Below are 12,735 nucleotides of genomic sequence, written 5' to 3'. Positions count from 1 at the left end.
GCTGGTTTTGAATTTAATAACAGCTGCCAGGTTACTGGTGGCACAGTACTGGAAGAAGGAAGATCCACCCACCATTGAGGAATGGACACTAAAACTTGTGCATTTGGCAGAGATGGCAAAAATTTCATCATATCTTAAAGACCATTCAAACGAGAGATATATATCGGAATGGAGAAGATGGATTGACTATATTCAAAACAAGTATCAGACTAAGAAGATTCATTTAGCTTATGAATGAAACATTTTCAATCTTTAGTTTATGTTTATAGGGTTTTGAGCTATAAGGAGTTAAAGACCTAGAGAGAATTTGAAGTCAATAATTTGTTAGCATAATTTAGTTTTATGTTTGTGAATGCTATACCCTGTGCTTGTTCTGGGAAGTCTAGGGAGGGGGGTGGTGGGGATGGGTGGGCGGGTAAGGGGGGAGGGAGGTGGGTGAGGGGGAAAGGGGTGGGGGAGAAAATGTTTGTATTTCCTATAAAACTTTTCAATAATAAAAAAAGAAGATTCCTGTTATTGCTTAGCAGCAATAAATCAGTTTAATTGGACTTTCACACGTGGACCTGATCTTTCATGCCTGACACGTACTACTACATAGATGTACTATTACATAGATGTTCGTATGGTGATTTTTTTCAAACTTTGACCAACGTGAAGCTTGACCCTTCTGGCTCTCAGGAAGTGGCTCTGACAATGGGACCAAGGGGTGGTGTTGGCGCCAGGCTAACCAAGCCAGATTAGGATCTAGTCCTCATGATGTTGGGGGAAAGGGGAGGCAGGTTGCGGTTGCAATTGGTAACCTCACGAGGAAGTGTGATTCACACCGCCAGGAATACCCAGGAGGAAGGAGGCTGCCTAGACTGCATTTTTTGGACTAAGTCTTTGTGCAACTGTGGAGCTGACTCATTTCTTCTCTCTTCTTTGTTCCACAGTGGACATCAGGGAAATCAAACAGATCCGACCCGGGAAAAATTCCAGGGATTTCGAACGTTACCCGGAAGAAGCCCGGAAGTTGGACTCAACGTTGTGTTTTGTCATCCTGTATGGAACGGACTTCCGGCTGAAGACGCTGAGTGTTGCTGGTCAGTGGAGGGTAATGTAGCAAATGCTTTTTGAGGGGGGGACGGACACACAGTCAGAGGGGTCAGAGCTGAATCCCCTGACCCCACAGAACAACAGACACACCCCTCCCAGCCTTGAAGGCCTCTCCACAAATCCCCAGTTACTAACACAGTTGTGTTGTAATTTTTGATGCGACCGAACGGGAGAGAGTTAAAAGCACACAACCGAAGGACGGTTCTGATTCATTGTTCTTAGTTTTAGCCAGAGGTAGGTAGCCTTGGCATAAAACAGGCTATCTTGGCAATACAGGTAATCCTTGGTCGCTGCACAAGTGGTTGCAAGTTGAGGACTACCTGTGTTAAATTTTAAGTACGGTATTAAATGTAATCAACAGTCATGGCGAGATGAGTGGGGTTTTTGGAAACTCCTGAAACCCCGCTGAAACTCAGCCGCTGGACCATCCGAATCAGACCCCCACAGTCTCGATTTGACTGTGGTAGCGGAGGGCACGTTCTGAGGATCCCAGGGATATCGCTAAGTCCCTGGACGAGCCACAACTGGTTGCAAGTTGAGGACTACCTGTATTAAATTTTAAGTACAGTATTAAATGTAATCAACAGTAAATATTTAAATGAGGTGCTCTCTGACCTTGGTTGTTTTCTTGCAGAAGTTTCATTACCAACTAGGTAACAGCATCAGGATAAGCTCACAGAGCACCAAGGAGCCGACAGTCACCCTCCTCCTCCTTCCTCCTCCTCCTCCTCCTTTCCACAAACCCCACTCCCTTCTACAACTACTGATGATGTTACCTAGTTGGGTCATGAAACGTCTGCAAGAAAACAACCAAGCTCAGAGAGCACCAAGGACTCCACAATTCTCCTCCTCCTCCTCCCACCTCCTCCCTCCCTCCCTTCTAACACTGATGATGTTACCTAGTTGGGTAATGAAAAGTCTGCAAGAAAACCATCAACTTCAGAGAGCACCAAGGACCCCACCATCGTTATCCTCCTTCTCCTCCTGTTATTCTTCCTCCTCCTCCTCCTTTCCACAAACCCCACTCCCTTCTACAACTACTGATGATGTTACCTAGTTGGGTCATGAAACATCTGCAAGAAAACAACCAAGCTCAGAGAGCACCAAAGACCCCACACTCCTTCTCCTCCTCTTCTTCCTCCTCCTCCTCCTCCTCCTCCTCTCTCCAATCCTAAATTACAAATATTCTCCTTTATAAATACTTAAATGTAGTAAAAAGGATCATAAAGATGCCCATGATAACAGATCATGGGAAACTTGTATCATGTTATTCTAAGACCAGTTATGCACCAAACACCCCTTCATGTCCCAAAGGGGCTTTTTCCAAAAGGCCCAACTGGACTTTCTCTGTTTTTCCTTGAAGACGTTTCGCTTCTCACCCGAGAAGCTTCTTCGGTTCTGACTGAATGGTGGGGAATGGAACCGAAGAAGCTTCTCGGATGAGAAGCAAAATGTCTTCAAGGAAAAACAGAAAAAGTCCAGTTGCCTTCTGGGACCTTTGGGACAACCATGAACTGGCTCCATCCACCTGCCCGGATGTCATCAGGGACGCTCTGTGCATGCACAGAAGTACTGCGTGCGTGCTCACAGTTCCGAACCGGTAGCGAAGGTAAGTGAAAACCGCTACTGAACTGGATGACTTGAGAATTTCCAAAGACATTTTACCCATTGATGTCAAAATGAAGACCATGCCTAGAACATTTCTTTTTATTTCTTTTTTATTTATTTATTTTTCAAACTTCTATACCGCCCTTCTCCTTTCGGACTCAGGGCGGTGAACAGCCAAGATAAAAAACATTTACACATAAAGTTAAAAATAGATTTAAAATGATTAAATAAATTTGGCCCGTAATTTAAAACTTATCAATTTAAAAATCCATATCAGATTTTAAAACCAACCATAAAATCAGGACAGACTGGTGTCCACCCAACCTGGTGTTTCCTGATGAGTTGAGATAGCAGATTTGGGGAATTATTCGCCACACATCTGGAACACATAAATGGGGGAAGTCTGGCTGGATGTAACTCTGGAGTCGGTTGCAACCTTCCCTTATTTAATTGCTGTTTATAGCCGAGTAAACATACCTTTCTCTTTGATTACATCCTGCTCAGAAGTAACGGAGATTACACGCTGCCTCTCCTACTAATAGCTTACTATCACATTTCTTAAATTACACCCACGCTTGTTGTGGTTCCCCAGTGTTAGCAGAAAAGAGAGCGGCCCTCTTTAGATATCCCGACACGTGGTCCTCCACTTACGACCACAGTTGGAACCAGCATCTCCATTGCTAAGCAAGGAGGTTAGGAGAATCGTGTCCACTTTTCCGGCCTGTTTTTGAAGTCGTTGTTAAGTGAATTTTAAAAGCTGGACAGCAAAGCAAGTGATTGGCCTACGACCTCAATTGAGCTCAACATTTCCATCGCTAAGCAAGAAAATGACTATTTTTCACACTTACGACCGTGTGTCAAAATTCAGAAACTTGGCAACTGACTGGTATTTATGACGGCTGCAGTGTCCCAGGGTAATGTGATCCCCTTTTGTGACCCTTTAACCAGCAAAGTCAAGCCGGATTCACTTAACAACTTTGTGACTAACAACTGCAGCGATTCACTTAATGACTGTGGCAAGAAAGGTCGTAAAATGGGGCAAAATTCATTTAACAACTGTTTCATTTAGCAACAGACATTTTTGGGCTCAATTGTCATCATAAGTCCAGGACTACCCATAATCCAAACTTATTTTAATTCTGCTTATTTGTTCTAATATTTTAGGAAATATTTCATTACCGTGGTTTTTTTTTCATCGTTTCATTTAATCTCAGACTTTAGACTTGTACAGGTAATCCTCGACTTACGACCGCAATTGAACCCAAAATGGCTGTTGTTAAGCGAGACATTGGTTAAGGGAGTTTTTCCCCATTTTATGACCTTTCTTGCCACCGATGTTAAGTGAATCACTGCAGCTGATAAGTTCGTAACCCGGTTGTTAAGTGAATCTGGCTTCCCCGTTGACTTTGCTTGTCGGAAGGTCGCAAAATGGGATCACGTGATCCAGGGACGCTGCGACCGTCACAAATATGTTTGCATCCGAATAAACCAGTTGCATCCGAATGTAAATCACGTGACCATGGGGATGCTGCCACGGTCATAAGTGTGAAAAACGGTCATAACTCACTCTTCAGTGCCCTCGTAACGTTGAATGGTCGCTAAATGAACTAAACGTAAGTCGAGGACTGTCTGAAGTTGTTAGCGTGGCTTATTTTCAGTTCTTGAATCTGTTTTTTTGCAAGGCCCCCGTGGCTCCCAGTGGCTTTAAGCCAACACAAATAATCTTCACCAGTGGGAAAGCCAGATCCACTTAACGACCAAGGCAGTTGTTAAGCGAGTCACCCTTCCATTTGCGACCTTTTTTGCCACAGTTTACTGAACCACCGTGGTTGTTAAGTGGATCCAGTTCCTTCCATTGACTGCTTTTCGCAAGCTGGCTGGTAAATGGTGATTACATGACCCCATAAATTATATGCTGGTTTTGCCAGCGCCTGAATTTTAATTACGTGACCATGGGGATGCTGAAATGGTCATAAGTGTGAGGACTGATCCTACGTTATTTTTTTTGGTAACTTTAAACGGTCATTAAACGAATGGGTGTATGTCGAGAACTTCCTGTATAATAATACAGGATAATAATAATTCTTCAGGCTAGCTAGAGTTTTGTGACCCCTAGAACATTCTAACATAATTTATTACGGCGTAAAATTTTACAGCTTATAGTCCTTTCAGCATCGTCATCTCCCTATAATAAATTTTCCAGGATTTTAACAGCGATGAGTTGGCCCTATTAATCCTCATTTTTGTTTGCTTTGAAACCCTTATCTGCATTTTTTTTCCATGGGTTCAGCAGAAGGAAGCATCCGTGGACTTCCCTAAAGCTGGGTGACTAAATACATTGAGTTTTGAAGAGCAGCAGTCAAATTCCTTAGCAGGTCAATCATTTGTGGGATTGTTGAGAAGGAGACTTTTCTGCAGGAAAAAAAAAAACAGGCAAAACCACAAATCTTAAAACGAGCTCAATGTTTTTGGCAAGCAAGAAAAATGAGCTGATGAATTTTTCACAGGGTGAAAAATAACCCTAAATAGATCTGAATTTTATAAGGAGTTAAATCAATGTTTCTCAACCTCTGTCACTTTAAGATGGGTGGACTTCAATTCCCAGAATTCCCCAGCCAGCTGGGGAATTCTGGGAGTTGAAGTCCACCCATCTTAGTGGCTGAGGTGGGCTGTAACTCCTCTTCTACAATTGAGATAAAGTCCTAGAGAGGCCTTACGGAAGAAGAGCATTTCTACCTGACTCGGGAATTCTGGGAGTTGAAGTCCACCCATCTTAGTGGCTGAGGTGGGCTGTAACTCCTCTTCTACAATTGAGATAAAGTCCTAGAGAGGCCTTACGGAAGAAGAGCATTTCTACCTGACTCGGGAATTCTGGGAGTTGAAGTCCACTCATCTTAAAGTGGCTGAGGTAGGCTGTAACTCCTCTTCTACAATAGAGATAAAGTCCTAGAGAGGCCTTACGGAAGAAGAGCATTTCTACCTGACTCGGGAATTCTGGGAGTTGAAGTCCACTCATCTTAAAGTGGCTGAGGTAGGCTGTAACTCCTCTTCTACAATAGAGATAAAGTCCTAGAGAGGCCTTACGGAAGAAGAGCATTTCTACCTGACTCGGGAATTCTGGGAGTTGAAGTCCACGGGTCTTAAAGGGGCCATAGTTGCCCACCCTTGCCTTATAGGGTTAGTAGGTATGTTATTTGGGAATGACGTTGAACGCCAGAAAATGCTACTCCAAGCTTCTCAACCTAACATTCTCTAGAATGTTCTCAGTTTACAGTGCCCAGAGGTTCTTGTAATCCCAATCTTTGAAGGCAGCACATGAAGACCTCATCTCTTGGTGGACATCCAAGCAAAGAGAAGATTCCAACTTCTGAACATCTTAGAAGGCCTCTGGCTCAAGAGGCCTGTCTACAAAGTGGTTGATGATGTATTTGTGGAACAGTTTAAATTGGGAATAAGCCTCCCTTATTCCTAGACAAATCATTGACTTATGGGGCACGGAGTCCCAACGAAACAGATGCCTTTTGAGGAGAAGGAGTAGATAGACATCTTTCTTGGTCAACCAAGATCAGAACTCGCTAGAAGACCTGCAAATCTTTTATAGAGACCTTATTTGGATTTAATTTATGTACAGATAGTCCTTTGTCTTGCAGCAGTTTGTTTAAGGACCGTTAAAAACAATAGCAGCACTGAAAATAGTGATTTATGAGTGATTTTTTTCCACACTTATGACCATGATCAAAATTTAGAAGCTTGGCAACTGACTCATATTTATGACGGTTGTTGTGACCCCCTTTTGGGACCTTCTGACAAGCAAAGTCCATGGGGAAGCCAGATTCACTTAATAACCTTGCTACTAACTTAGCAACTGCAGTGGTTCACTTAGCAACGGTGGCAAGAAAGGTCGTAGAATGGGGCAAATTTCAATTAATGACCGTTTCATTTAGCAAGAGAAATGTTGGGCTCCATTCCCGTCATAAATCGAGGACTACCTGTAATCCAAACGTATTTAATTCTGCCTATTGGTTCCGATATTTTAGGAAAGGAGATTTCACTGCCATGCTTGTTTTAATTTTTTTAATCAACGGGTTTAATCTCACGCTTTAGACTTGCTGTTCTTCGTCTGCTTTGCTTTTAGCTCTTGAGTCTGTTCTTGGCAAGGCCCTCCGTGGCTCTCGGTGGCTTTCGGCCAACACAAATAAACTTCCCGTGACTAACACAACAGAGAGAGGGGTGTGGTGTACCTGAGTGCAGCTTTAAGGCATTGTTTTTAAGGCAGAATCGGCCTTCTTTCCGGTTTTCCCTCTACCAGGCAATTCTCTTTGCAGAATGTAGAAGAGAAGAGAATAACAGAGTTGGAAGGGACCTTGGAGGTCTTCTAGTCCAACCCCCTGCTTAGGCAGGAAACCCTACACCAACCACTTCAGGCAACTGGTTATCCAACATATCAAACGCTCCAATTCCTCTGGAAAGAAACATTTGGATCTGTCATGCTGCATCCTTGCAAAACATGAATTTATGGATTCATTTATTTAGAGAAGGTGTAAGGCCTCCCCCACTGACAAATTGTGATTCTGGGCGACATACGGGCAGAAATTGGGACCGGAATTTCTGGTGTCAAACAAGGTCAGTGAGTTGAGCCCAATTTTATGGCCTTTTTTTCCCCATGGTCGTTAAGCGGATCATTGTGGTTAAGTGAACCATGAGGTTGTTAAGTGAATCCACCTTCCCCCATTGACTCTGCTCATTGGACGCTGGCTGGGAAGGTCGCAAGGGGAGAGCCCGTGACCCAAGTACTCGAATTTTCATTACAATTTTCGGGTCATAAAATTGGGCACAATCGCAACACTGACAGGGAGTCCTCGACTTACAACCACAACTGAGCCCAAAATTTCCATTGCTGACCGAGTCAATTGCTTGTTAAGTGAATTTTGCCCTGTTTTACCACCTACCTGGCCATCTTAAGTGAACCATGGCGGCTGTTAATTCGGTCGTTAAGTGAATCTGGCTTCCCCATTGGACTTTGCTTGTCAGAAGGTCGCAAAAAGGGATGATGTGACACCCCACCCCACCCCCGGGATGCTGCGGCCGTCGTAAATGTGAGCCCGTTGCCAGGCGTCTGAATTTGGAACACGTGACGGTCGTAGGCCGTGGATCGATGCTACACCATGATTGTAGGCGTGAAAAAGGGTTATAACAAGTCATCTTTTTCAGTGCCGGTTGCTACTTGGTCACTAAACGAATGGTTGTACTCTTTTCAACCTGTCGGTCATTTACACTCTGAGAGTCGTTAAAAGCACCCGGAGATTCGCCTCCGTAGACATCTTCCTTGGCAGTAGCAGATTTTTTTTAAAAAAAATGGATAAGACCACCAATATAGGAATTGATTGCGATTAAAAAATAAAATGATGAACAGAAGGTCATTTGGGTCAGTCTCTTACACGAACCTCCCTGGAGCCCTGGTGGCTTAATATCATATGGTCTATTTGTTGGGACATCTCAGGACCGGTGAATGTAGAAATTTGGGTAACTAGGGTTATAATTTAGCTTGTTACGTGAAGCTAGACATGCAAGTAAATAGTCAATGTGAGGAACAGAGTCTTAAGCTCTGGCCAAGATGAAGATTCTGAGATAGCAATCACACTTAGACTTATATACCGCTTCATAGTGCTTTTATTGCCCCCTCTAAGCAGTTTACAGAGTCAGCCTCTTGCCCCCAACAATCTGGGTCCTCATTTTCCCCACCTCGGAAGGATTGAAGGCTGAGCCAACATTGAGCCGATCAGGATCGAACTTCTGGCAGTGAGTTAGCCTGCAGTACTGCATTCTAACCACTGCACCACCATGGCTCTTCCTTCCATCCATCCATCCATCCATCTATCCATCCATCCATCCTTCCTACCACTACCACTTAGACTTATATATTGCTTCCCGGTGCTTTCCAGCCCCCTCTAAGCGGTTTACAGAGTCAACCTCTTGCCCCCAACAATCTGGGTCTTCATTTTACCCACCTCGGAAGGATGGAAGGCTCAGTCAACCTTGAACCGGTCAGGATCGAACTCCTGGCAATGGGCAGAATTAGCCTGCAATACTGTACTCTACCACTCTACCCACTATGTCCTTCCTTCCTTCCTTCCTTCCTTCCTTCCTTCCTTCCTTCCTTCCTTCCTTCCTTTCTTCCTTCCTTCCTTCCTTCTTTCCTTCCTTCCTTTCCCTTTCTCTCTTCCCATCCCTCCCTCCCTTGAATATCCATCCATCTTCCTTCTTCCCTTCCTCCCTCCCACTTAGCAATAGCCCTTAGACTTATATACTGCTTCACAGTGCTTTCCAGCTCCCTCTAAGCGGTTTACAGAGTCAGCCTCTTGCCCCAAACAATCTGGGTCCTCATTTTACCCACCTCGGAAGGACGGAAGGCTGAATCAACCTCGAGCCTGGTGAGATTCGAACTGCCAAATTGCAGGCAGCCGGCAGTCAGCAGAAGCAGCCTGCAGTACTGCACTCTCACCACTGCGCCACCGCGGCTCAGATAGCCCTTCCTTTCGGCCAGGATCTCCAGGATAAGTCCGTCCATCGATTGTCCTTCGTCTCTTTTTGTTGTCTTGTCTTCTTCAGCTTTTTGCGAGGACGATGTGACCCTCTGGGTGGCCGGGCTGAATTGGCTGGTGACTGATACGCAGCGATCACCGACTCCTCTCCAGACTGAAAGGTATGGGACAGCAGGAGAAAAAAAATGGGCAGAACGCAAAGCGTCGCCGAATTTGGAGCAAATGATTCCACTCTACTCAATCGGGCGCTTTTTTCGAGCGATCTGTCCAGTCCAGGGGTCTCCAACCTTGGCAACTTTAAGACCTGTGGACTTCAACAGCTTTGCTGGCTGAGGAATTCTGGGAGTTGAAGTCCACAGGTCTTAAAGTTGCCAAGGTTGGAGACCCCTGCTCCAACCTGTCTTTCGTATCCGTGCCCGAGCTTAGGAATCTGTATGTTCACACTTGTCCCGAGGCCAAAGAACAGTGTTGATGTTCCACCTCAAAGTTTTCCAGAGAGGAAAGGGTCAACAATCTGGATAAAGCCGGAAGGGACCTTGGAGGTCTTCTACTCCAAAGAAGAGGGGGGGTCCACCTATTCTCCAAAGCACCTGAAGGCAGGAGGTGGAATGGAAACTAATCAAAGAGAGAAGCAACCTGGAATTAAAGAGAAATTTCCTGACAGTGAGAACAATTAACGAGTGGAACAGTTTGCCTCCAGAAGTTGTAGGTGCTCCATCGTTGGAAGTTGTCAAGAAGAGGCTAGACAGCCGTTTGTCTCTGAAATGCTTGAGCAGAGGGGGGTGGTCCAGATGACCTCCGAGGCCCCTTCCAGCTGTGTTATTCGGCCTGTGTAGCCCTTTCTAAAGCTACTTTTGTCTTCCTTCAGATGGCTGAGGAAGCAGTTCGACTCAATGGACAGATCTAGAGAAGGCAGGTGAGTAGACGAGGACCGTTTTCTCTTGGAAGAGCAGGGAGGCTTCCATGGAGGACCAGGGGTGCTTCTTCCATCCCTTTCCCTTTTTTTTTTTTTATGCTCTTGGACGAGGCACAAGCAGCCACAGTGAATGGCCTCCAGCAGAAGCTTTGCTGCTGAGTTCACTTGAGTTGCAAGAACTGCATTTGCTTGGCTGGATCAAACTTCACGGAGTCTGGCTTGTTGTGGTTTCTGTAGGGGGGGAGAGGGTCCTTGGTGCTCTCTGAGCTTGGTGGTTCTCTTGAAGAGGTTTCATGACCCAAATAGGGAACATCATCAGTGTTGGAAAGGTGTGGAGTTTCTAGGGAGGAGGAGGTGAAGGAGGAGGACTGTGGGATCCCTGGATGGTTCTCTTGCAAATATTTCGTTACCAAACTACGTAACATCATCAGTGCTAGAAGGGAGTGGTGTTGCAGGGAAGAGAAGGAGAAGGAGGAGGACTGTGGGTGTTGTAACCTAGGCCCAAGTAAGTAGTAGGAAAATCAGTCCTGAAAAAACAAACAAGCTTTATTCGAACAGCTGAGAATGACTTCGTTCCCAGCGTCGTTCAACTAAATTAAAGCAAATTCCTCCCGACACAAATTCCTCAGTCCTATCGCAAACCTTGGTCCAATTAGGTAAACTACCAAAGGCCTTTCTTGGCAAACGTTCAGAAGTCCCAGATACAAAAATAAATGCAAGACGTAGATGAAGAAGAAGACGAAGCTACCAATGTTGTTTTCCGGCAAAGCTCAAACGCCGTTGCTGGTCTGTTTTAAGCCTTATGGGAGGGGCCAATCATCTCTTGGCCCTACTCCCGAGTTGTCCTCTTTGCTTGAGCTGCTCCTGCCTTCTGGCAGCTCTTCTCATGCATGCATTAGGAACAGGCTTGACAGTGCAAGCCATTTATATATAAACAGAGAACAAAGCCACTTCCTTCTAGCACTGATGATATTACCTAGTTGGGCCATGAAACGTCTGCAAGAAAACAGCCAGGCTCGGAGAGCACCAAGGACCCCACAGTTCAACTCTGAGCTATAAATATTCTCTTCTATCGTTTTTTTCAGTACAGGGGCTCTAAATTTGCCCCCTTCTTAACCCTTCTTCGAGTCTGCAATTCTTGACTCGGGAATTCTGGGAGTTGAAGCCCACAGGGTCTTAAAGTTGCCAAGGTTGGAGACCCCTGTTCTAGAGCCACATCTCTCAATCTTGACCACTTGAAGATGGGTGGACTTCAATAATTTTCCCCCTCTTTTATAAAAGATTTTTAAAATTTAAAATTTTAAATATTTTTTAGTATTTATATATTCAATTTTAAATTGGTTTTAAAAGTTTGGGGTTTTAAATTTGTCGGGGCCAAAATTATTTAATTTGATTTTATTCTATTTTTTAAATTTTGTATTGTATGTGTTTTTATTGTTTGGCTGTGCACCGCCCTGAGTCCTTCGGGAGTAGGGCGGTATAGAAATCTAATAAATAAATAAATAAATAAATAAACTCCCAGAATTCCCCAGCCAGCTTTGCAGTGATTTGTCTATGATGGTGTGGGAGGAAAGATTATCCAACCTTGGCAGTGTTAAGACTTGTGGACTTCCAACTCCCAGAATCCCATGCTGGTTAGGGAATTCTGGAAGGTTAGACACCCCTGCTCCAAATCAAAGACTTCGGGACGAAATAGGAAAAAACCAAGACATAAGGAAGGTGGGGGCATTGACTGGGTATCCCCCCACCTCCCATGCCAAGAAGCCATAAACAGGATGTGGGGCAGGAAAGGCAGGAGGAAATGGGTGTGGAGGTAGGAAGTGATGTGGAGCTGGACGAGGAGGAAGCCAGGGTCCAGACAATTTTATTTTTTCAGCCAAAGGTAGAGCCCAGAATCGCACACTCAAACCATAGGGAAACTCTGCTTTCCTACACCAAGGTTACTTAGCAAAAAGTAAAGTCACAAGGTCTGCTTTTCGTTTCCCAGAGGGTTAATATTTAACTCAATTTAATCTCGTTCACATTCTTTTAATCAATTGCTTATTTTAACCCCCTGGTCAAAGGGATTCATTCAAGGCAAAAAAAAAAAAGAAAAAAGTCAGAATTCACTTTCTGGGATCTTCTCCAGCAAAGCATCTCTTTGGCTCCTGGTGTTTTTCTACCCAGAAGAATTGTTCTATTAAAGAATTCGACTATTCTATTAAAAGAATAATCTCAGGCTTGGTCCAGGCAGGAGGCCTTCGTCAGGGATGTCACGTTGGAAACATCAGCTTTGGCTGTGCAGTTTACAGAGCAAAGGCTCTGGGTGTGGGGGCCAAAAATCAGGAGGTTGACCCCAAGGGCCAGATCCAAACATTATCTGGCCTTTAGGTGTGTTACGCAACTGATGAGATTCTGATGGAAGAGAATAGTTGCAAATTAGGGTTGAAGTAGGGGGGAAGTCCTTGGGGCTCTCTGAGCTGGGTGGCTTTCTTGCAGACGTTTCATGACCCAACTAGGGAACGTCATCAGTGCTAGAAAGGAGTGCGGTTTGCTCTCTGTTTATATACAAGTGACTTGCCCTGTCAGTGTTGG

The 12,735-nt window shown here is 44.7% G+C and overlaps 1 protein-coding gene across 2 annotated transcripts in view; it reads left to right on the top strand.

The window, feature by feature from the left end:
- Nucleotides 1–12,735, top strand: part of LOC117666979 (1-phosphatidylinositol 4,5-bisphosphate phosphodiesterase gamma-1-like) — a 94,045-nt gene that overhangs the window by 19,219 nt on the left and 62,091 nt on the right. The window contains exons 3-5 of one of the 2 annotated variants that reach the window (XM_060681785.2): nucleotides 933–1,082; nucleotides 9,313–9,406; nucleotides 10,114–10,161. In XM_060681785.2, the coding sequence (XP_060537768.2) occupies nucleotides 933–1,082; nucleotides 9,313–9,406; nucleotides 10,114–10,161 (292 nt within the window). Of the gene's footprint in view, nucleotides 1–932; nucleotides 1,094–9,312; nucleotides 9,407–10,113; nucleotides 10,162–12,735 lie in introns of both variants that reach the window. The other variant, XM_087891405.1, reaches the window with a different exon arrangement.

Source organism: Pantherophis guttatus, chromosome 3 (genome assembly GCF_059756535.1).
Source record: "Pantherophis guttatus breed Tessera chromosome 3, ASM5975653v1, whole genome shotgun sequence".
In the NCBI taxonomy this organism is placed as follows: Eukaryota; Metazoa; Chordata; class Lepidosauria; order Squamata; family Colubridae; genus Pantherophis; species Pantherophis guttatus.
The sequence above is the reverse complement of the archived record's forward strand: the minus strand, read 5'-3'. Positions and strand labels throughout refer to the sequence as shown.